Below are 25198 nucleotides of genomic sequence, written 5' to 3' on the forward strand. Positions count from 1 at the left end.
TATGAGGACAAACCAGTGGCCACAGCCACTTTGCAAAAGAGGCTGAAGGAGGTGCTGTTCTTATAAAGAACTGCTTTCACTTAGGTATAAAACCTGTTTCAGGAACTTAGCAGCAGAGATACCAAGCTGGAAGTTATAAACACTGATATACTAGCACGTGTTAAAAAGAGTATTATGGAAACATAACAATGCCAGCTAAAGGGAAAACAAGAACTACGTGGGAATTCTCTGTCTGAGATCTGGGTGACTGCATGGCCCACCTTAACCCAATTACTGTGATGGCAGATTAACATTCAGTTCAGTTCAGTTCAGTCACTCAGTTGTGTCCGACTCTTTGCAACCCCATGAACTGCAGCACGCCAAGCCTCCCTGTCCATCCCCAACTCCCGGAGTTCACTCAAACTCAAGTCCATTGAGTTGGTGATGCCGTCCAGCCATCTCATCCTCTGTCGTCCCCTTCTCCTCCTGCCCCCAATCCCTCCCAGCATCAGAGTCTTTTCCAATGAGTCAACTCTTCGCATGAGGTGGCCAAAGTACTGGAGTTTCAGCTTCAGCATCAGTCCTTCCAATGAACACCCAGGACTGATCTCCTTTAGGATGGACTGGTTGGATCTCCTTGCAGTCCAAGGGACTCTCAAGAGTCTTCTCCAACACCACAGTTCAAAAGCATCAATTCTTCCGCGCTCAGCTTTCTGCAGTCCAACTCTCACATCCATACATGACTAGTGGAAAAACCATAGCCTTGACTAGCCGTACTTTTGTTGGCAAAGTAATGTCTCTGGCTTTTCAATATGCTATCTAGGTTGGTCATAACTTTCCTTCCAAGGAGTAAGCGTTTTTTAATTTCATGGCTGCAGTCACCATCTGCAGTGATTTTGGAACCCCCAAAAATAAAGTCTGACACTGTTTCCACTGTTCCCCCATCTATTTCCCATGAAGTAATGGGACCAGATGCCATGATCTTTGTTTTCTGAATGTTGAGCTTTAAGCCAACTTTTTCACTCTCCTCTTTCACTTTCATCAAGAGGCTTTTTAGTTCCTCTTCACTTTCTGCCATAAGGGTGGTGTCATCTGCATATCTGAGGTTATTGATATTTCTCCCGGCAATCTTGATTCCAGCTTGTGCTTCTTCCAGCCCAGAGTTTCTCATGATGTACTCTGCACAGAAGTTAAATAAGCAGGGTGACACTATACAGCCTTGACATACTCCTTTTCCTATTTGGAACCAGTCTGTTGTTCCATGTCCAGTTCTAACTGTTGCTTCCTGACCTGCATACAAATTTCTCAAGAGGGCGGTCAGGTGGTCTGGTATTCCCATCTCTTTCAGAATTTTCCAGTTTATTCTGATCCACACAGTCAAAGGCTTTGGCATAGTAGTATATAATAAAATATTTAAGAATTGTCTGGGCTTCCCTGATAGCTCAGTTGGTAAAGAATCCACCTGCAATGCAGGAGACCCCGGTTCAATTCCTGGGTCGGGAAGATCTCCTGGAGAAGGGAAAGGCTACCCACTCCAGTATTCTTGGGCTTCCCTTGTGGCTCAGCTGGTAAAGAATCCTCCTGCAATGAGGGAGACCTGGGTTCAATTCCTGGGTTGGGAAGATCCCCTGGAGAGGGGGAAAGGCTACCCACTCCAGTATTCTGGCCTGGAGAATTCCATGGACTGTATATAGTCCATGGCATCACAAAGAGTCAGATACGACTAAACGACTTTCACTTTCTTTTTCCCTATCAAAACAATAACGAAGACTCACAAGCAAGTTCTGTTACTTCAAATGTCCTGGAAGATACAAATGTACTATAAATATGAAGTTCTTTAACAGTATTTTCAATTAAAAAAAGAAAAAAAACCTCTGCAGCCACACTACATGATCTAAAACTGAAAACAAATGCACATTTTGTCATTAGCTTTTACAAATACCTGTTACTTAGATATATATGAGAGATCTATTATCTTATATATAAAATGAGATGGCATTTATTTTAAATAGATGTTAAATGCTAAAATAAACTACTGAGAAAATTTCAACAGTGAAGCAATCTCTGCTGTTTATTTCAAATTCCTTAAGATCCACTTTAAAAAATGACGACTTTGGCAAGTAAACATACTAGCAAATCTGAGTGGGATTACAAGAATATTTTTACTCAGATCTAAGAAGTGAAAACACAAGTGTTCAAACTATTAAACTTATGGAAAACTAAGCTTTCACAGCAGATTTTAGTCTCCAAAATCCTTCCCCACTGCCCCTTCACTAAGAATTTAGGAATTCCAATGTTTAAAAAGTGTTAACTCAGATTCTGGATTCTAAAACCCATTCTCCAGTAGAAGGAACCAGAGTTCTTTGGAGAAATGGCTATTTCCAAGGCAAGGGAAAGGTAGATGAGTCTGAAACATCTTATGGCAGAAAATAAGGACATGCTGAAGAAAATGATGGGACTGTATTGAAAGGGCATGGAACCAAATTGAAGGGGCTCCCACTGGCCAAATCTGTACAATTCGAGTATCAAAATAAATAAGCACAGCAATGAATTGTAATCTGTTGATTAAAATAAGAACCCATGAACTCTCATCAATAATATATACGCACATAAATAAACAGGGGAGAAGAGAAATGCTCTTTCTTATGGCAGAATGTCAGCTAATAGATACAGAAGAGGACTTCCCGGCGGTGCACTAGATAAGAGGGCGCCTGACAATGCAGGGGATGTGGGTTCAATCCTTGGTCTGGGAAGATCCCACATGCCACCAAGCAACTAAGCCTGTGTACCACAACTACTGAGGTTGTGCTCTAGAGCCAGCTAGCCACAACTACCAACCCCGAGTGCTGCACCTACTGAAACCTGGGTGCCTAAAGCCTAAGCTCCACAAGAGAAGCCATCACAACGAGAAGCCTGCACAGCACAACAAACAGCCCCTGCTCACCCCAACTAGAGAAAGCCCTCACAAGGTAATGAAGACCCAGCACAGCCATACAGAAATAAATAAAATTATAAATATATATATACATATATAAGAAATAACAGAATTAGAAAAAAAATCAGTATTTTGCAGCCATCAAAATAAAATTTAGTTCAGGCACAAACCATCAATGGATGATTCCAGTGTTAGTGGTAGGGTTTTGATGATGATCAGGATATCTGCATAGTTTTGAACTAGTTACTATACATTACTTATTCCAAAAATGAAAAAGTGACTCTACAGTGGAGAAATGGGTAACACCAAAACCTACTAATCAAAATTAACACTACCAATTAAGGAAACGACATCATGTGCTTCCGAATGTCAGGTCTAGAAACAGCACAATATCCCTTATGTGGTATTCCAGCCAAAAAAGCATAATCTGAAATGAATCTTGAGGAAACATCACACAAACACAAGGATCTGTAACCTTCAAAACGTTTTGTCATAAGCCTGAGGACAAATCCCCAATTAAAGATAACTGAAGAGATGACAAGTAAAGGCAATGTGTGATCCTGAACTGAATCCTGATCTCAGGGAAAAAAGGTTACAAAGGACATTAATAGGACAAACGGATGAAATTGGAATACAGTACAGACTGCAGATTGGCTACATGAGTAAACCAATTAAAAATTTCCTGAAATGGGACAGCTACATGCAAAGAACAGAATTCGAATATTCTCTCACACTCTGCAAAAATAACTCAAATGAATTAAACATCTAAATGTAAGATCAGATACTATAGAACTCTTAGAGGAAAACATAGGCAGAACACTCTTTGATACAAAGTGCAGCAATATATTTTTGGATCTGGCTCCTAAAGTAAATAAAAGCAAAAATAAACAAATAGGACAAATAGCTTTTGCACAGCAAAGGAAATCACTGACAAAAATGAAAAGACAATATATTGAAAGGAGAAAATATTTGCAAATGATATGACCAAAAGGGATTAATATCCAACACATATAAATAGCTACTACAACTCAATTAAAAAAAAAATTTTTTTTTAAATGGGCAGAACTGAATAGACATTTTTCCAGAGAGGAAATGCGGATGGCCAACAGCCATGGGAAAATATGCTCAACATCTCTAACCATAAGGGAAATACAAATCAAAACCACAATGAAGGATCACCTCACACTTGTCATAATGGCCATCATTGAAAAGAAGAGAAATTAACACCTGTTGACAAAGATGTGGAAAAAAGGGAACCCTCCTATACTGTTGGTAGAAGTGTAAATTAGTGCAGTCACTATGGAAAGGAGTATGAAGGTTTCTCAGAAAACTAAAAATAAAACCACCATATGACCCAGCAATTCCACTCCTGGGTATATATCTGAAAAAAAAAACAAAAAACAAACCCACTAATTCAAAAAGATACATGCACCCCAGGAATAAAGCATAGCAGCATTATATACCATAGCTTTATCTATGGAAGAAACCTAAGTTTCCATCAACAGATGAATAGATAAAGAGGATGTGGTATACATACACATATATACACAATGGAATACTGCTGCTGCTGCTAAGTCACTTCAGTCACGTGTCCAACTCTGTGTGACCCCATAGACGGCAGCCCATCAGGCTCCACCATCCCTGGGATTCTCCAGGCACTGGAGCGGGTTGCCATTTCCTTCTCCACTTAGCCGTAAAAAAGGACAAAATTTGCCATTTGCAGCAACATGGATGGACTTGGAGGGCATTATGCTAATGAAGTAAGTCAGACAAAGACAAATACTATATGATATCACTTATATAATGGAATCTGAACAATATAACAAACTAGTGATTATAACAAAAAAAGCAGCAGACTCACAAATATAGAGAACAAATTAACGGTTACCAGTGTGGGCAGGGAGGCGTGAAGTAAGGATAGCAGAACAGGAAGTACAAACTATTGGGTATAGGATAGGCTCAAGGATGTACTGCACAACACAGGGAATGTATTCAATATTTGGTAGTAACTGTAAATAGAAAATAATGTTTAAAGTTGTATAAAAAATTTTAATTAAAATTCCCAAAATGGCACATCTATTATGGTCATGTATGAAAATATCCATATTATACACTGGTGCTTACCAAGGAGCAGATATGCAACTTAGTCTCAAATAGTAAAGAAAAAAAGTGTACGTGTGGGTATGAGTGCGGGTAGAGAAAGTGAGAGAATGAAAACAAAACATGGCAAAATGTTAAATATCGGCAAATACAAATAAAGATCTGTATATCACTGCAATTTTCTATAAATTTGATACTATTCAAGATAAAATTTAAGAAGACAAAATTAGAAATTTTCTTTCTGGAACTACTTTTTTGGATAGAATGAATGACAGAATTTCAAATCTTATTTCAGAGTGTTAAATGATGACTAAATTAATTGTAGTCTACATAAAATTTTCAATGGCCTTATTTTAAATTTTATTTGCAATTTTAAACCTATGGAATTTCAGCCCCAAATACAGTTGCCAAAAGCAGCAAGTTGAGTAGAGAAATTTATTTTCAACACAGGACTAAAAGCTCTGAAAAGGGACACTTACTGAATTCCTACCACGTGTCAGGTGCTCTATATGTTATGTCCCTGTACTCATTTAATATTCACGCCAAAACTCTGAAGTAGTATTATTATTCCCATTTAACAGATAAGAAAACCTAGGCTTTCAGAGACAGACCAATTTGTTCCAGCCTCTATAGTGAGTAAACAGCAGTTCTGGGATTTGAATCTAAATATATTTAAATCCAAATCCTGAATTAAATCCACTTAATCCTGCACCATTCTTCCTCCCTAGCCTGGAATTTCAACTAGAAAAGGTCAGGGCTTATTTGCCTTGAATCTTAAAAATTCCCCTGAAGTTATTATCTCCCAGGAATCAAAGTTCTATTAATTATAATACATGAAAGCATAAGATGCCAGAGCACTCATCAATTTGAACCCAGCATCCTACACTGGGACTCAGATTTTTATTTATATTTAAAAAGAGAAAGAAATGGTAACAATTCTTTTAAAATACCACAAAGCCACTTTTTCCCCCTATAGGTGGATTTATAAACTGTTGAAAAGACTTTAAAAACACAAAAAGGAAACATCCCTGTGGGATGTTTTTGCTCATTTGTGGTTTTCTGGGCACCACCCCCTGGTGGTTCAGATGGTAAAGAATTTGCCTGAAATTCGGGAGACTTTGGTTGGATCCCTGGGTTGGGAAGATCCCCTGGAGAAGGGAAAGGCTACCCACTCCAGTATTGTGGTCTGGAGAATTCCATGGAGAAGTCCATGGGGTCGCAAAGAGTCGAACACAACTGAATGACTTTCACTTCATCCCTGATAAAATGCTAGGCGCTTCTGAAGAGGCGGGTCACCTTCAGGCTCCACATACACATTAACACTCAAAGATTACGTCCAACTAGAACATCTGGCTTGAAATGGCTCCAAATGTAAAACTGTTATTCCATTATTCCAAACACACTAAGGGGGAAAAAAAGATCTACAATTACTTTGCCAACAAAGGTCCATACAGTCAAAGCTATGGTATTTCCAGTAGTCATGTATGGATGTGAAAGTTGGACCATAAAGAAGGCTGAGTGTTGAAGAACTGATGCTTTTGAACTGTGGTGTTGGAGAAGACTCTTGAGGGTCCCTTGGACTGCAAGGAGATCCAACCAGTCAGTCCTAAAGGAAATCAACCCTGAATATTCCTTGGAAGGACCAATGCTGAAGCTGAAACTCCAATACCTTGGCCACCTGATGTGAAGAGCCAACTCATTAGAAAAGACCCTGATGCTGGGAAAGATTGAAGGCAGGAGAAGAAGGGGATAACAGAGTAGGAGATGGTTGGATGGCATCACTGATTCAATGGACATGAATTTGAGCAAGCTCCGGGAGATTGTGAAGGACAGGGAAGCCTGGCGTGCAGCAGTCCATGGGGTCACAAAGCGTCGAACACAACAGAGCAACTGAATAACAAGTGAGAAAGAGCCTCCCCTCCTCCCCATGAGCCAGTGAAACTCACACTCCCCCATTATTTAACTGGGGATCCTTGAGAAAGTCCCTTTTCACCTCTGGGCCTCAACATCCTCATTTGCAGAACTGCTAAGCAAATTAAACAAGTAATTTACTCAACACAAACTAGTCCTTTTCTCACAATGGGCCAGAAGACGCCATCTGCACTAAATTAAGGTAAAATGTACCAGGTACCATAAAATTCCACTTTTCTGTAAGAACAATAAAATCTGGGGATGGGGAAGCACTCCAGAGGAAACTGAGGCCTAGCAGCACCAGCTAACAACAAAACGTGCAGACTAGTCCCACTTTCCTCCTCGGGCAGCACTGGAGGTGTTAAGGAGCTGGAGATGGCAGCACAAACTTATGACAGTGATAAAACCAATAGGGATGGGTGTTTTGTTTTTTTTTTCTTTTTGTCTCAATAACTCCCCCCCGACCCCCGCAAAATCCCAAGACATCCCCATGCCCTGAGGTTAGTGCGCAGTCTCAGGCTCATTCTGAAGAGTTCCTAGGAATCGATTCTGTTTACCGGCAGCTTCCCACAACTCTACCCACCACATTCCAAAGCAGACTTAAAGAGAACAGCCACTCAGTCTTCCCTTGCCTCTGAAAGCTGGCTCTTTGCTGGGGAAAATCTCTCAACTCCTGGCGAGGTTCCAAGCGGCACTTGAACGAGGCCGCCAACTGTTTTACCTGCTTTTGTGCGGGTTCCAGCAACCCTGGACATACCTGCAGCACCAAAATGCTGGTGCACGAGTTCCCGTGGGTCCAAGGCCAGGCTGGCAGAAGAGAATCTTCCCAGCGCTCTGGAATGCTCCACAACCCCCTAAAATCCTTTGAATAGGGTAGGCATTTCCCCCAGGCTTTCCCATATTTACATATGAATCGTTCCGAGTCCCCCAGGCTATCACAACAGGGCCTGTTCTAAAGGATGGAGCTGGAATCCTCCACTTCCTGGACTGAGACGCAGAAGAGAGGGCCCAGCTCTGCTCTGACTCAACCCCTTTTCCCTCTTAGCTTTTCTTTCTTAGTCCTAAAACTGCCACAATTTCACTTCAGGAGTTTTTAAATCAAGAGTGTTATCTCCTCTTCCTACCCCTTAATAATGTGTTGTTTTTGGATCCTCTTTTCAGGGAAGCAGTCTTATGATAAGAGGCAAAGATGTAAAGAGGGCAGCATTTGTCTACCTTTCTGCTCTCAGGACCTCTTGTTCTGCAGTCCCTCTCTCAGGCCCCGCACAGCCCTCACTTTCCCCAGTGTCCTGCTACTTGTAGGTACCTTATCCTAAAGCCATCAGAATGCAGATCTCACCTAGCTGGTTCCAGGACAGCAAGAACTGCTAACATTTACACTTTAAAAGGAAGTGTAGAAAAGAAAGTTACAGCACAACATGCCACTTCTGTTTTTAAAGAGAGATGGAGAGGGAGAAAGAAAAAGGTGAGAAACATGCAAAAACCTCTACATATTTCCATATACACACATATAATATGTAAGTGCACAGAAAAAGGTATCAGGGGAGAACACACTAAACTCCTCAGACAGGGAACTGGGACTAGGGACTGAAGGATTCATGGAGACTTGAGCTCAACCAGTACTTTTTAATTTCCTAAGAATCTAGTAATGTACTACCAGTAATTTAAGACAAGCTGTCATGCTAGCCAAGATTCATCTCTATGGGTGAAATTTTAAGCAATCTGAGATAACAACTTCTGGTAAAGAGCCGTCCCACTGAGAGAAGGATGGCACCATTGCCTAACTCCAGGGTTCCTGCCTCCTTCCACCATCAAATGGAGCTCTTTTTGGCTTTAAACTTTAACAAATATTTATATGATATTTACTCTGCATGTCAAGCATTGTTCAGGCACTTTACAAATACTTAATACAAATACAAATATTTAATTCTCATAACAATCCTCATATTGTCCCCATCTTACTGATTCATGAAGAGAAATTTGTAACTGGCCCAGTACGTGGAAGATGAGAGCCCACACTGGCTTCAGAGCCTACAGCTGCTACTCTGCCCCTAGCGCTTTTTCTGGGCAGGCAGATCTTGGCAACTGTGGCCTGGAAATCTACTCGTGCGTTTTAGTGACTGCCTGGTAGCTAATGACAAAATTGTGATTTTTAAGGCACACTTAACTTCCTGTATAGCCACAGGTCACCCACCCACCATTTTGACTGTGAACAATTACATATTTAAGCATGTATACTAAATGTATGTCCATATCATTACATCTGTAAAACCCTACTCAGGGGACTTCCCTGGTGGTAGAGGAGATAAGAATCTGCCTGCCAATGCAGGGGACATGTGTTCGATCCCTGATCTGGGAAGATTTCACATGTGGAGCAACTAAGCCCATGTGCCTTGAGCCTGTGCTCTGCAACAAGAGAAACCACCACAATGAGAAGCCCAAGCACTTCGATGAAGAGCAGCAGTCAATGAAGCATTCAATGAAGAGCTCACAGCAACTAGAGAAAGCCCATGAAGCAATGAAGATCCAGTGCAGCCAAAAATAAATTCAAAAAAATCCTACTCAGTGTAATGCAAATAATTCCTCAGAGAGAATCAAATCTAGCAGTGTTATACACAGTAAATATTCAACTTGTTGTTGGTTTAGTCCCTCAGTCATGTCCCAACTCTTTGTGATCCCATGGACTGTGCCCACCAGGCTCCTCTGTCCACGGGATTCTCCAGGCCAGAATACTGGAGTGGGTAGCCTTTCCCCTCTCCAGGGGATCTTCCCAACCCAGGGATTGAACCGAGGTCTTCTGCACTGCAGGCAAATTCTTTACCGTCTGAGCCAACCTAGGTCTCCTGCACTGCAGGCAAATTCTTTATCATCTGAGCCACTAGGGAAGCCAAATACATAGTCAATAGTATTCCAGATAATTTATGGCAGAAATCATGTGCAAGTGAAGGGATCTTTATCAATGCATGAAGAAAATTTAGAAACAACAAAAATTTCTCCCCAAAGGGGCCTGTTAAATAAATTACAACATATCTGCATAATATCAATACTGTACTATGACAACCATTGAGATACAGATTTATATTCGTTAATACAGAAAACTGTCTACTGTGCATTGCTAAATGGAAAAAGGCTACAAAAGAGTTTGTGAAAGAATTGCCATTTTGTTAAAAGGGGGAAAATATTTTCAATGCACATATCTGAAAATGAAAAGTCTTGAAGGGGACAGGAATTCTGATATTTTTTCCTTTCTTTTCAACTTACTGTATTTTCTACTTTTACTCTAGTGAACATTCAGTATCGATACAACAAAGAACAATAATGCAGAAAAAAGAACACTTGCTATGAAACAAGAATATTCTACTACTTAGTCCTCTCTTAATTACTGTTAATCCTTTTCAAATTTTCTTCACACTTTAATAATCTGAGATTTCTTTTCTGACCTAATACTTTTAAACTGCTGAAGAAAATCGGTAACAAAACATTGATGAAACAACAATTTGCTAGTCTAATAGGAAAAGCAAAACCCCCTCCTGCTTAGCAATCTGTCTAGAAAACTCCAAAAGGAAGCGACCTTTGTTCTGCTTATATTCCCAGCAGGCCTAGTGGAAGAATCATAAATCCTGGTTTTCCATGTGCCCACATCACTCCAGCCAGCCCACCCAGCCCCCACCACTTCTTTTCCTTCAGCACCTACTTACGAATATTTGGAGAAGGCTTATCCCGCCAACCTTAAACTTTCAGCACTATGGTCCCTGGCTTTTCTGCACGACTCATAGACTCTTCCCGATCCCCAGACCTCAGGGAGGAATCTATTATATTTTGGTCCTCAATATCAACAGTAACTAAAAAAACTCTTCCCTGGGCCTTTTGTCAGTGACTGCCCTGCCTATTTTGGCAAGTAGCCTCCAGTACAATCCCTGCTGGAGGGTTTCCACCTCGGAAAACCCAGCTCAAAGCTTCCCACCTCTTGCTTCTTCTACCAGAGCCTACCCAATCCTTTAGAAGAGCACACAAGAGTCAAGGGCCCAGAGTACAAGAGTCTGCAACTTCTGACACTGCCAGGATAGCGAAATTAATACTAGATTCTTTGAAACACCATTTTTGAACACACACCAAATCCGAGAGAGATGTGCTTTAAACTATGAAGTTATTATTATTGTCAAATCTTTAGGCAGCAGAAGCGAAATAAGAAGGCAAAGATAGTTTTTGTAAAAAAAAAAAAAAAAAAAAAAGAAATAAACCTTCACTGTTTAATAAGCAAATTTTGATTACAGTCAGCCAATAAAACTTTACACAAAAACTTTATTTTCTAAACAGACATATATCTGATGTTTTCTTTACCAGGTCTCTTGAGAGAAGGTATAATTGCTCTAAATGAAGGCACTAAACAATGAGATGACTTGCCTGACACCACACAGCTAATAACGATTCAAAACTAGCCTCTCTAGCTGGGGCTTTCCATCAAATGGCAAGGCCTGTTCTGGGTTACGTGGTTTTTCGATATGAGTGTGGCTGTCTCCTACACCGTATTTCCATTTTTGATAATTAATAAGACTACAGTGAAGTCTCAAATGTTGCTCATTAACAGGACCCTCCGGTAAAACCCAGACATCCCTCTGCTTCTGTTAGGTAGTTTACTTTTACTCCTTTCCACTTGTTCTCATAACATTTTATGGATCTTTTAAGACTGTGCACAAAACAAAACAAAAACTAGTTGATCTGAGTTATAATTCTGCACAAAGTTTTAATAACAAAAAATATGAATACTGAATAGAAAGCTACCAAGCAGAGTACTCCGAGATGGGGCAAAGTATAGAAAGTTGGAAAGCCCTCCACAGCTTTCTTCTGTTTCAGACAAGTCATTTCATCTGTCTGATACTCAAGAACAGCAAACAAAGCAGGGAGAAAGTAGGTGGTCTTAGACATAAATTCATGAAACAAAACAATTAAAATGAACTTAAGCATTGTGTATTTTACTACGTTAGTTTAGAGGAGTGAACCCAGTCTTTCAAAATACGGGTTTTTTTCCAAGTGTGATCCAATATTTTCACAGTAAAATCTGATTAGGCCCTAGGATATCAGTCAGTATGATCTTATTTTCCAGCCGAAACTTCGGGGGAAGAAAACAAAACCTCAATATGAGGGAACCTAAACTGGGTTTGCCCTGGACCCCAGTCATTCATCCTGTACAGGCTAAAATGAGCTCTTGGCACCCCAACAGTGACTCTATTTCCCCATATCTCCTTTGGCTTTCATTTCCAGGGACAAACGTGGAGCTGCTTCTAGATCCTGAGAGGGCAGCAGGCATAGGGAGTAAGGCTCTCAGACTACAAGTCAAAACACCCAGAATCTAGCCCTCACTTTATCCTGACACGTTACACAGCCTCTCTGGGTTGTTGTTTCCTGGTGCGTAACAAAAGCACTGGTCCTCTCTGGTTACTTCCGGGCTCTAAAACCTTCTGTACTTTCCTACTCTGTTTCTTCACTTACTCCTCTTGGTCTGATATAACTAACACTACTCTCCAACCAGCTCCACAAGGAGTGTGGCTTCGTGTGTCACTTAGTGACTAACCTGAGAAGTTAGTCACTTCCTGTCTGCAAGCCTAGAGGCCCATGCACAGGCTGCTGTTATGGAACCTAGCACAACATACTTTAAATATTTGTTTCTTTATTATTCCTTGAACCTAACAAGCCCAGCTTGTCTCTGTGCCTTTCAGCTCAACTACTGTCCTTTAAGCCCAGCTAGATGAAGGCTTCTTTAGTCTTCGGATTACCCTTTACTCTAAACTTCACTTCTTGAGTAACAACACAAAATAATACTATCTATCTTTTGATGTACATGTTCTGTGCCCTCAAATAGAGTATATTTCATTGGATAGCAAACATTCATTGAGTATTTATTATACACTAAGCATTAATGTACGAGTCTAATGTACCTAATCTGCACTAATCAGCACAGCAACCAGCACTTAATAGATGACAGCAAGTAGTATTATTTACCCTAGGTACTGCTCTGGGCTTCCCTGGTTGCTCAGTTCAGTCCCTGATTGGTGAGGAAGATCCCCTGGAGAAGGAAATAGCAAAACATTCCAGTATTCTTGCCAAGGAAATCTCAGGGACAGAGGAGCCTGGTGGGCTACAGTCCATAGGGTCGCAAAGAGTTGGACATGACTTGGCGACTAGACAACAACAAAAACAGCAAGTATTACTCTGCTGTGATTATGACGGAAAACACTACTCAAGTTTTAAAAAATCATTAAATATCCTAACTTTTGTTTGCCTTAACTACTGAGCTGCCACAACTATGCAGTTAGGGTAAGTTAGGTTTCAATCTTCCCCTGAGAGGTAGGGGCTGAAGAGCAAAGGAAACTGAATTCTAGATTTTCAAATCACTGAGGAAAGGACAGGAGGAATTCTAGATCAATGGGAAGTGGAAGCATCTCCAAATCTCAGTAGACTCTAAGATACACATTTTTTCATATTTTAACATCTCAGAAATGGAGATGTATTTTTCAGTAAATATCATGTTAGTTAGTCTTCGAATTAGTAGTAGTCTTTCTAATGTTACATAAAATTATTTAGTGTCTTACAACAGAGGGTTTTAGATTCAATGAAATGAAATATGTTTTATCTGTTTGCCTCCTCTCAGCTTATGATTTGAAGAAAGGATTTTCCTGATACCATGGAATGACTTCTGTGACCTAGAATGTAGCCCTGCCCCCTGCTGTGGGGCCAGGTACACAAATGTGTTTCTTTCCATCAGAAATGACTATGCATTGAACTGCCACACCCCTCCTACTTGACAGCCTGGGGCATTTTCTGGTTTCTCAGGAAATATTGGAAAACTGTGGTGTCTGGGTGGGAGTGTCAAGTTTCTGAGCTCCCAGCCCAACAGTCCTTTGAAGGCTGGCCCTGCCATAGCCCTGCAAGTGAGCCCATTGGATTCACCGCCCCCCCACGCCCACTTCAACATCCTCAGGACCGCAGGAAATATGATGCCCAAGAAGACTGTCTCTTCCTATCCAACCTCAATTTCTTGCCTTTCCTGGTTTTCTTTCTGCCTTCACAGAAGCCTGGAATCTCCCCAGACCAATATTCCCATTTATTGCTGATGAAATATTATCTAAAAATAATGTAGGTAATGGTTCGTGGGTTGAGTAAACTCCAGAAGTTGGTGATGGACAGGGAAGCCTGGCATGCTGAAGTCCATGGGGTAGCAAAGAGTTGGACACGACTGACTACTGAACGGTTTGTGGAGAAAGCAGACAGTCTGGCTCACGTAAGAATGCCAACTCATAACACCAGGAGGCAGGACTGCCTTACCTTCTCTAAAACTTCAATGATTCCCCAACCCTTGACAAAGCACGGCCCTGTATTTATTTCCCTTCGCCTCCACATATTTTCTCTTTCCCTCTTCTTTGCTTCCTACCTACCTATCTTAATCAGCCTGTCAGTACAGCCTGATTTTAAAAAGTAAATACAGGAAACTTTGTTCAACTCTGTGCCCCCTCAGTCCCAGTCACCTCTATTTCACAGTGTGTGTGAAAGGTTTTGAAAGAGTGGTCTTCATGCAAGAAGACCTCCTTCCAGACCTCTTCCCCCATCTAATTTCTTCCTAATTAATTCTGTGTCATCACTGTATTTCTGTCAAACAATAACCTCAACAAATCCATGGCATCATCCTTGACTTCCCTGGGGCATTTGAAAGTGTTGGCCATTCTCTCCTACTCTAAGCCTTTCGGTTTTCTTCTGCCCTCCCCACAGTGTTCCCTTCTCCTGCCTCATGCCGTGGGCATCCCCTAGGCTGGAGTTCTCAGATGCCCAACTTTTCTACAGCCATTCTGGTCCTCAGAGAAGTCATGAATCAGAGTGTCAGTGATCACATCTCAGAGGGGGAATCACCACGTGCAGGGCCAGCTGACTTCTTCCTCAGGCTCTGGTCCAAACTCCCATTTGGTTTCTAAGATTTCGATACACTAGTTCTTCCCCACACTGTATTCCTTTTTGTCACAACTTTGCATCTTTGCTCATAGACTTTCTCTAACCAGAAATGTTCTCCTTGTTTCTCTCTGCCTATCTCAACCCCATTACTCCATTAAGCTTTAGTTAAAATTCAAGCATCTTACTAAAGTCTATTCCATTAACTCAAGTAAAAACTGAGCTTTTCCTCTTCTGATTGTCCATAGCATTTACTGTCTAAGCTAGACACTTCCATACTTTAATTATTCATATTTTTACACTTTGTATTTTCAACTTATCTAAAAACATCTATGGTGGTGAGGGGTATGGGGGGTATCCTTCCTGGCGTACCCCAATGTTTGGTACAGTGCTAAGTACAAACACTAGTTATTAAACATCTGTGTAATCACATTCAAAGGGAATATGGGATCTATGTGCTGGAAAAATATAACTGATGATGATGGTAGCAGATTATGTTTATTTAGCATTTACTATGTGCCAGGCTCTGCACTACTCTAAATATTGACACATCTAAACTCACCTGTTTCTGATAATACTATCATGTATGTCAGTTTTCATACAAAGAAGGGCAAGGCCAAAGGATGTTCAACTGCTAAGTCACTTCAGTCGTGTCCAACTTTGTGCGACCCCATAGACGGCAGCCCACCAGGCTCCCCCGTCCCTGGGATTCTCCAGGCAAGAACACTGGAGTGGGTTGCCATTTCCTTCTCCAATGCATGAAAGTGAAAAGTGAAAGTGAAATTGCTCAGTAGTGTCCGACTCCTAGTGACCCCATGGACTGCAGCCTACCAGGCTCCTCCGTCCATGGGATTTGCCAGGCAAGAGTACTGGAGTGGGTTGCCATTGCCTTCTCCCAAGGATGTTCAAACTACCGCACAACTGCACTCATTTCACATGCTAGCAAGGTAATGCTCAATATCTTTCAAGCTAGGCTTCAACACGAACCAAGAATTTTCAGATGTACAAGGTAGACTTAGAAAACCAGAGATCAAATTGCCAACATTCAGCGGATTATAGAAAAATCAAGAGAATTCCAGAAAAACATCTATTTCTGCTTCACTGACTACACTAAAGCCTTTGAGAGTGTGGATCACAACAAACTGGAAAATTCTTAGAGACGGGGATACCAGACCACCTTACCTGCCTCCTGAGAAACCTGTATACAGGTCAAGAAGAAACAGTTAGAACTGGACACGGAACAACAGCCTGGTTCCAAATTGGGAAAGGAGTACATCAAGGCTGTATATTGTCACCTGGCTTATTTAACTTATGTGCAGAATACAACATGCAAAATGCTGGACTGGGTGAAGCTCAAGCTGGAATCAAGATTGCTGGGAGAAATATCAGCAACCTCAGATATGAAAATGATACCACCCTTTACAGACAAAGTTCTGTCTAGTCAAAGCTATGGTTTTTCCAGTAGTCATGTATGGATGTTAGAGTTGGACTATAAAGAAAGCTGAGCACTGAAGAATTGATGCTTCTGAACTGTGGTGTTGGAGAAGACTCTTGGGAGTCCCTAGGACTGCAAGGAGGTCTAATCAGCCAATCCTAAAGGATATCAGTCCTAAATATTCATTGGAAGGACTGATGCTGAAGCTGAAACTCCAATACTTTGGCCACCTGATGCGAAGAACTGACTCACTGGAAGAAATTAAAGGCAGGAGGCAAAGGGGATGACAGAAGATGAGATGGTTGGATGGCATCACCAACTCGATGGACATGAGTTTGAGTAAACTCCTGGAGTTGGTGATGGACAGGGAAGCCTGGCGTGCTGCAGTCCATGGGTCACAGAGTCGGAGACGACGGAGTAACTGAACTGAACTGAATGGTAGAAAGCAAAGAGGAACTAAAGAGCCTCTCGATGAATGAAAGAGAGTGAAAAAGCTGGCTTAAAAAAACTAAGATTGTGGCATCTGATCCCATTACTTCATGACAAACAGATGGGGAAACAATGTAAACAGTGACAGACTTTATTTTCTTGGACTCCAAAATCACTGCAGATAGTGACTGCAGCCATGAAATTAAAGGATGCCTGATCCTTGGAAGAAAAGCTATGACAAATCTAGACAGTGTATTAAAAAACAGAGACATCACTTTGCTGACAAAGGTCTATATAGTCAAAGCTATGGTTTTTCCAGTAGTCATGTACAGATGTGAGAGATGTACCACAGAGAAGGCTGACCGCCAAAGAATTGGTGCTTTTCAACTGTGGTGCCGGAAAAGGGTCTCAAGAGTCCCTCGGACTGCCAGGGGATCAAACCAGTCAATCTTAAAGGAGATCAGTCCTGGGTGTTCATTGGAAGGACTGATGCGAAGAGCTGACTCATTTGAAAACACCCTGATGCTAGGAAAGATTGAGGGCAGGAGGAGAAGGTGACGACAGAGGATGAGATGGTTGGATGGCATCACCAACTCAACGGACATGACTTTGGGTAAACTCTGGGAGTTGGTGATGGACACGGAGGCCTGGCGTGCTGCAGTCCATGGGGTCACAAAGAGTCGGACTCGACTGAACGACTTAACTGAACTGAACTGAGGTATTATAAGTGGGAGACACCTAGTGGCTCAGACAGTAAAGAATTCACCTGCAATGTAGGAGAACTGGGTTCGATTCCTGGGTTGGGAAGATCCCCTGGAGGAGGGCATGGCAATCCACTCCAATATTCTTGCCTGGAGAATCCCCATGGACAGAGGAGCCTGGAAGGCTACAGTCCATGGGGTTGCAAAGAGTCAGACACAACTAAGCAACTAAGCATAGCACAGCACAAATATTATAAGTAATTAAGATGATTTAAAGTATATGATTTAAAATATACGGGAGGACGAGCATAGATTACCTGCAAATACTATGTCATTTTATATGTGACTTGAGTATCTGTGGATTTTGGTATCTGCAAGGGTGTGAGGGTGGGGTAGGGTGTTGGTGTTGAAACCAAACCCCCGCAGATACAGATACTAGGAGATGACTGCATACACCTCATCGCCACTTCCCTCCCAAACTCTCTGTAATGCATCTTGTTCCTTACCTCATGTACCAAGTGAAAAGTCTTTTCTCAGAACACATCCTCTCACCTCTCTGCTGCATGCAACACAGTTGAGCTCATTCCATTTGGAGCCTCCTCCCTGGCTCCCCTAACACAATACTTTTCTGCTCTTCTAAGTTCATTTATTCGAAATGAACCTAAACCTGCATTTCTGGCTTCAACTGTGGTGCTGTAGTAAAAGCACCGGTCTGGGCATCCAGACATCTCCTGGCCACATGGTTCAATTTCTCAGTGCTTTGTCTCTCCATTTAAAAACTGAGTGACTTGGATCTAAGTTTTTTTTTTTTCATACTGTCACATTTTACACTGTGGTTCAGTATATACACACATGCATTTATGTAATCCATGTATGTATAGGTATACACACACAGAAGTAATATAGAAGTACTGCATACTTTTACTACATGAGACGTACTTGAAATTTTCTATTCACTTCTATTTTATTTTACAAAAAATGCTAGTTGCAATCCACTAAATAGATTTCAAACTTAATCATGGGTATTTAACCACATGTATAAAATAGTGACTTGCTGAAATGTCAGGTTCCTTCTAGTAATAATATAAGAGGATTTTGTGTTCTAGCCTTCCAACCTTGAAGCAGTAGCCTTAACTTGCATCTGAATTCAGCCTCCTATTTCTCTCTGTAAGAGTTCTTCATATAGGTATCTTAGTATCACTTAAATTAACCTAGTTAACATAGAATTTGAAGCACTAGGTCCCCTTCCCATTGTAACTATTTATGGTCTTAAGTAAGTGTTAGTCACTCAGTTGCACCCAACTCTTTGCAACTCTGGATTATGGCCCGACAGGATCCTCTGTCCATGGGATTCTCCAGGCAAGAATACTGGAGTGGGTTGCCATTTCCTTCTCCAGGGGATCTTCCCAACCTAGGGATCAAACCTGGGTCTCCTGTACTATAGGCAGATTCTATACTGTCTGAGCCACCAGGGAAACCCATTTATGTTCTTGGCAAGCGTAAAATCCTAGTGCTGACTTTTGGTCTAGTAATGGTAGAGTAGCTTACATTGTACTAACTTCCCTACTGAAAACTAGCAGCAACTCTGGACAAGATATTTTTGAAAACAACTATGTATTGGAAAGCCAGCAAAAACAGCCGGAAACTGGAGGGGAGACAACTCAAAACATGGGAAGAAAACTAGGTAAGATCCCTGTTTATCTGATACCCCGTTACCCCCACCCCCAGGGAATCCCTAGTGTTTTAGCATGCGGGAAATAAAGCAAAAATTGAGAGGCAACCAATGGTGATCTTATTTGGCTGCAGAATCAAAGGTCGTGGACTCTGAAGTGACTCGATATTAAGGAAGAAAATCCTGAAAAAGAGGAAGCTGCCAAGAGGACAGCCCCAAAGTCTATACAGAAATTCCCTTCAAATCCTGAACTGTGCATGCAAGCGAAGTGACTAGGGAACGCAGCAGAAAGCAGCAGCGGAAGGCCAAAGAGCCGAGCAGACACTCACAACTCTCTCTGTGAGTTGAGACAGACTTTGAAATCTGAGTCCCTTCAAGTTGCTGCTGCTGCTACTGCTGCTAAGTCGCTTCAGTCATGTCTGACTCTGTGCAACCCCATAGACGGCCGCCCACCAGGCTCCCCCGTCCCTGGGATTCTCCAGGCAAGAACACTGGAGTGGGTTGCCATTTCCTTCTCCAATGCATAAAAGTGAAAAGTGAAAGTGAATTCCCTTCAAGTTAGGAGGTTCAATAAACATGTCCAGTTGGAAACCTCAGCAGAGCTGCACCTTAGGAGCAAGGCCCACCTCCCGGGATGAGGAGACACACCTTAAAGGCAAAACCGTAATAGACCTGTCGTAACAAGAATCTAAGCTTGAGGCCTTCACAGAATGAACTGTTACTACAGGTCAGGGGAAGGAAAAATCCTGGCAGAACAATTTCGTTTCTAGCCTGGGAGGTGGTCAAGGAGCACTTTGCTTCTCAGATGCAGTAGGTGGAGGGTGGGGAACAATGGGAGAGAGGAAGGGAAGGGCATTATACCTGCAAACACAGGGTCCGAGGACAGATGTCTGTCCAGTGGGGGGTCAATCTGGATCTCAGAAGGGAGGGGACCATGCAGTGACAGTTGGGGAGGGGGAGGATTTGTTAGGGGGAAGGGGGATGGGTGGATAAGAGATGAAGAAATCACAACTTAGGAGCACATACTATGTTCTAGACATGTGATGTTTTATTTATATTATCTCACTACGAGACAGGTATGATCATCTTCATTTAACAAATAAGGAATCCAAAGCTCAGAGAAGTTAAATAATTCGTCTAAAGCTACACTATTAGTAAATGGGGGAGCTGAGATATGAATTCAAGGCAGAAGATCACATGTGTTCCTTCTGTAAGCACCTGTTGTGGCTGTCTAACTTTCAGGAAGGGCAGTGGCACCTGTGCTGTAAAACAGCTAGCAAAGTTAGAAAGCAAAAAGATCTCTGGGACAGACTAAAACATTGTTACAGGTCAAGGAGGGTATTAGAGGTATGAAAAGAAGTGTTAATGTGAATATACTATCAAAAGTTAAGTCCTCAAACATAAATAAAGAGTTATAAAAATGGAAATGTTATCAGGTGGAACCGAGCTGGTCTCAGAGAGCTCATTGGGCATATTACAACACTCCAGAGAGAAAGGTTTGACTCATAAGTGAAACAATAAACACAGTTAGGAGGCTTAATACAATAAGGAACTAACGAAAGGAAACAAAGTTCACAGCTGTGGGGGAAGGGAAAAGGAGCGACGCAAAAAACTAACCTAAGGAACCACAGAATCAGACATTTTTTAAGCTGAAAAGAATGTAGAAGTCATCCAATCCCCATCATTTCAAAGTAAAAATGCACCTAGGAAAACATAGCTAGCTGCTTAATATCTCGAGTTTGGTTTCATTCTTTATCTTTACAAATGCAGGTAGAGAGCCTGCTTTGTCCAAAATAGCACCCTGGAAATTCAAGTTAAATCTGTGTTGAAAAGACCCCTGGATAAACCACCAGCAGCTCCAGGATCACAACAGGGACTTATCTTTTCAGTGGCTCCACCACACTTCTAACCACCGGGCCTGTTCTGAAGGAGACCTGGACAAGAAAGCTTCCACTTGGGAGGAAGGTGTGAGATGGATTTTCTAGATCCTTTACATTTTCTGACTCTTTCTCCTCTTATCATGTTCTGCACTCTCCCAAACTGGCCAAAACCATAAAGTCTGCTTGACATGAGTATAACACACACAAAAAAGATTTAAAAGGAAGTCCAGTAATTGCAACAACAAAATAAACACGGTTCATTTTAGAGACTTGGAGAAGACAAACTGGCAACAAAGAAAGAACCTCTAATGATAAAAGACCCTTAATATCCCCATTTTACAGATATCTTCAAGTTCAGGGAGACAAATTCACCTGAATAGCTAACATATACAATGCACCATTAAAAATATACTTTTCTCATTTCCACAAGAGGTTTGGTGTACACCATTCACTTAAGATTCCTAAATGTCAAGGGATGAACCATCTGTAAAACAAGTTAAGTCTTCTTCCCTCTAAAATCTAAAGAAGTGCAGGGATTGAGAGAGAGAACAGGCCAGGAAAATAAATTTTCACTTGGTGCCCTGATAAAGGACTTGCCCAGGCTCCATAAGATAAACAAAGGATATTAAAGTAAAAATGCAAAGATCTTTGGATTACAGACCCTGAGAAAAACCATCTAAGGTAAAGGAGAGTTCCCATGAAAGCAGCCTGGTTTTGAAAGCCAGGTCGCAAATTTACAGCACTATGTACACTCTTGGCTCTTCTCATTCAGGATACACTTATTAAAAAATTTGGGGCCAGTTTCCTGAAGTTTACAAATGTTCCTGGTACCTAGAAGAACTATTCCTTTTATTTATTCCCAGGTCTTACCCTCTAAGAAGCCTGTCTGAGTTCCTACCTTGGGCTCTCCTCCTGTTCTGCACAAATTCCGAGTGTCTCAGGGTGCCCGGTGCTGTGCGGCGGAAGCAGCTGTTCCTTTTCCAAGTTTCTGGGCCATTTACTCTTCTCTCTTCCTCTCCATGCCAGCTATTCTTCTCTAATGAAGTGCCCCGAGGAACGCCACCATGATGTTCTCCTTGGTTCCCCCTTGTCCACTGACTTCTCGGACCCTCTGGGAAGAACCCTCTGCTCCCAGGTGCCATCATTCCTGGTCTGTCGATGCCATTACATTCTGAAGTCTTCCTCTGGGGGAGAGAATCTGCTCCTCTGTAATTCTGAAATTTATATTCACAGTTTGCAAATAGAGAATCAGAGCCTCTATTCTCCATATCAAAACTACTCTGATCCCCAGCATGAATCTTGGTCTGGGGATTGATTTTATCATTTTGATAAACATTCCTGTCCCCGTCACAGTATTTGACAAATTCATTACCTTCACTGACACCACTCAAGTCTGGGAAGTCCACAGAATGACCATTAGTATAATAATTCTCAGGAACATGATCTAAATCACTGCGGTCTCTATGATAAAAATTAGTTTCTTTACAGTCCTCAAGATTGTAATTATGATTCCTGCGGTCTATACGCTGGGTTTGAGGCTGACCAAAACTCCCCGCAGAATCGTTCAAATCCCTGCAGTCAGTCCACTGTCCAGTTTCTTTAGAGTTCTTAGGATTATGACTCAGATTCTGATGATTTACGCAGCCATTCGTCTCCCCGTATTCTCCAACTTTCCGGGTTACAAATGGGCTTCCTGTAAACCAATCATCTTTAGTCATGGAGTTCGGATTCCCATCATCTACATTTTCTGAATTATAATCGCCACAGCCTGGAGTCACACTTCTGTTGTACATACAGTCCTTTCTACTTTCCTTTGCTTCCTCATCGTCCACATAACTTGGTTCACTCTGTTCAAAATCCCAGTATCCACAATGCCTTTTTCTGTAGGGCCGATTCTGCCCTGTGGTTTGGTGTCTGGAATCCCAGTCATCCTCTCTGTAAAGTCCACCCAGAGCAGGAATGTCCCTTTTCTGTAGACTCCTGCAGTCTTCATACTCCCGGTTGGAGCTCCAGTTCTCGTTCTTCTGCAATTCTTTTTCTTTCTTCATCTTGTGGGTTTCACACATATTCACTGTCCTCAAAGACACACGTTCTCTCTCTCTCTTCCATGGGTCTGGGTTGAGCTCAGACGAGGACAGGTGCAGGGTAGCCCACGGTGGTATCTGTCCTCCTTAAAATGTCTCCCAAAGCACTTCAAATGCTCTTCTTGCTACTCTGATCAGAGCACGAAGAGATGTGGAGTAATTTCTATCTCAGGATCCAATCAGTGAGCTGCTCTAGCTTTCCCCACGGAGCCCTGAAGGTAATTAGTAACTAGCGTTCTCGTGATTGGAGTTGGCAGTTTTGTTTCGTGTTTCCTTCAACCTGGTCAAACTGGCTTGGCTGCTTTATGAGCTGAGGGTAGAAGCATTCTGCTGCTCTAAAGGCTTTGCAGAAAAAGCAGAGTGAAAGAGAAACAGCCCCCTCTAACAGCCTGAGGTAAGATCATGTAACACTTTCATCTGCCTCTTTAATCCTTTAGTAATCAATCAGGGCTATGAATAAATGCTTTCATGTGCAGCACAAACTGGACCTCCACTGCCCGTCCTCCGAGTCTGGCTTTACTCCTTGGACACCTGAAACTCTTCGGGATACCCTTCTCTTTAGTTAGAGGTAGGACTCTTCCACCTTTGAGAACTTTGCTTTTATGGGATTCAGGTTACCAGTTGGTGTATACTCAAATCACAAGCTGTTCAATGTTCAAGCTCCTGTCCACAGACACATTGGCTATCCCACTCAAGGAAAAAAAAGTACATCTTTTATTACAATTTGGTGTGTGGGTAATTTTATAGTGTAAAAACTCTTCCCCAGAGGAATAGTTATGTATGCTTTCACATTTTCCTTGACACTTGTCATGCCAGAGAAGCATCAAAACCATTCATCTTCTGGGACTTCCCTGGTGGCACAGTAGATAGGAATCTGACGCCAATGCAGGGGATATGGGTTCGGTCCCTAATCTGGGGAGATCCCACAGGCCACAGAGCAATTAAGCCCGTGTGCCACAGATACTGAGCTTACGCTCTAGAGCCCTCAAGCCACAACTAGTGAGCTTGCACGCTGCAACTACTGAGGCCAAGAGCCTCAAGCCTGTGCCCTGTACCAAGAGAAGCCACTGCAAGGAGAGGCCTGCACGCTGCAACGAAGGGCAGCCCCTGCTCTCTGCAACAAAGACCCAGTGCAACCAAATAGATAAATTATATATTTCAAAAAACTCATTCATCTCCTAAATCTCTTTTCCACCTAATTCATGTAGCATATTTAGGAACTGGAGAATGAGACTGGAAATCAGAAAGGTGGGTATAAAAATACCATTTTGAATTCATCCAATAATAGATTATTTTATGTGAAGCATTGTGGAAGAGAAAAGGATGCAGTTAGTATTCTCTCTTATGATGCAGGAGCAACACACTATAAAGTATGATTGGAGGAGAAAGTACCGTAACAAACACAAATGGTGATGGCAAAAAGCAGGCTCTGGTGGGGCAACTGCAGCTTCAGAGCAGTAGTGTTTGAGCTGTGCTTTCAAGTAAAAGTAGGGTTTCCAAAGACTTTCCACACATGGGAAACTAGGAAAGGGGGAACAGTTTGAAGGGTACATGTGTGGAAAAAAGTAACAGGATCATGCTTGAGGGGTAGGTTCAGGCAGATCTGAAAGGACTGAGGCCACTTACTTTATTTAATGAGTAATGAAGGGTCACTGAAGGCTTCTCAGAAAGAGAGTGATATGCTAAGAGAGTCTTTAGTAAGACTACACTTCCAGCTATGGTCTTCTATCAAGTGTCCCTGAACTTTTATCTAATCCCTATTTGTGAAACAATATAAAGAACCCTAAGGAGACCAGGGTCATAAGCTTTGTCAATAATTAAATGTTTACTCTTGGATAAACAAACTGGTTCCAAATAAGGAAAGGAGTAGTCAAGGGTATATATCGTCACCCTGCTTATTTAACTTACATGCAGAGTATATCATGAGAAATGCTGGGCTGGATGAAGTACAAGCTGGAATCAAGATTGCTGGGAGAAATATCAATAACCTCAGATATGCAGATGACACCACCCTTATGGCACAAAGTGAAGAACTAAAAAGCCTCTTGATGAAAGTAAAAGAGGAGAGTGAAAAAGTTGGCTTAAAACTCAACACTCAGAAAACTAAGATCATAGCATCCAGTCCCATCACTTC

The 25198-nt window shown here is 41.8% G+C and overlaps 1 protein-coding gene across 3 annotated transcripts in view; it reads right to left on the minus strand.

Annotated features, from left to right (window-relative positions):
* Nucleotides 1-25198, minus strand: part of DNMBP (dynamin binding protein) — a 118798-nt gene that overhangs the window by 24922 nt on the left and 68678 nt on the right. Inside the window, exon 1 of one of the 3 annotated variants that reach the window (XM_055560984.1) lies at nt 21879-23676. The exons of the other annotated variants lie outside the window; for them this stretch is intronic. Within the exon in view, the coding sequence (XP_055416959.1) occupies nt 21879-23046 (1168 nt within the window). The 5' untranslated portion in view covers nt 23047-23676. Of the gene's footprint in view, nt 1-21878; nt 23677-25198 lie in introns of those variants that run through there. 3 annotated transcript variants of the gene reach the window in all.

The sequence above is a fragment of the Bubalus kerabau genome, chromosome 22, assembly GCF_029407905.1.
Source record: "Bubalus kerabau isolate K-KA32 ecotype Philippines breed swamp buffalo chromosome 22, PCC_UOA_SB_1v2, whole genome shotgun sequence".
Lineage (NCBI taxonomy): Eukaryota > Metazoa > Chordata > Mammalia > Artiodactyla > Bovidae > Bubalus > Bubalus kerabau.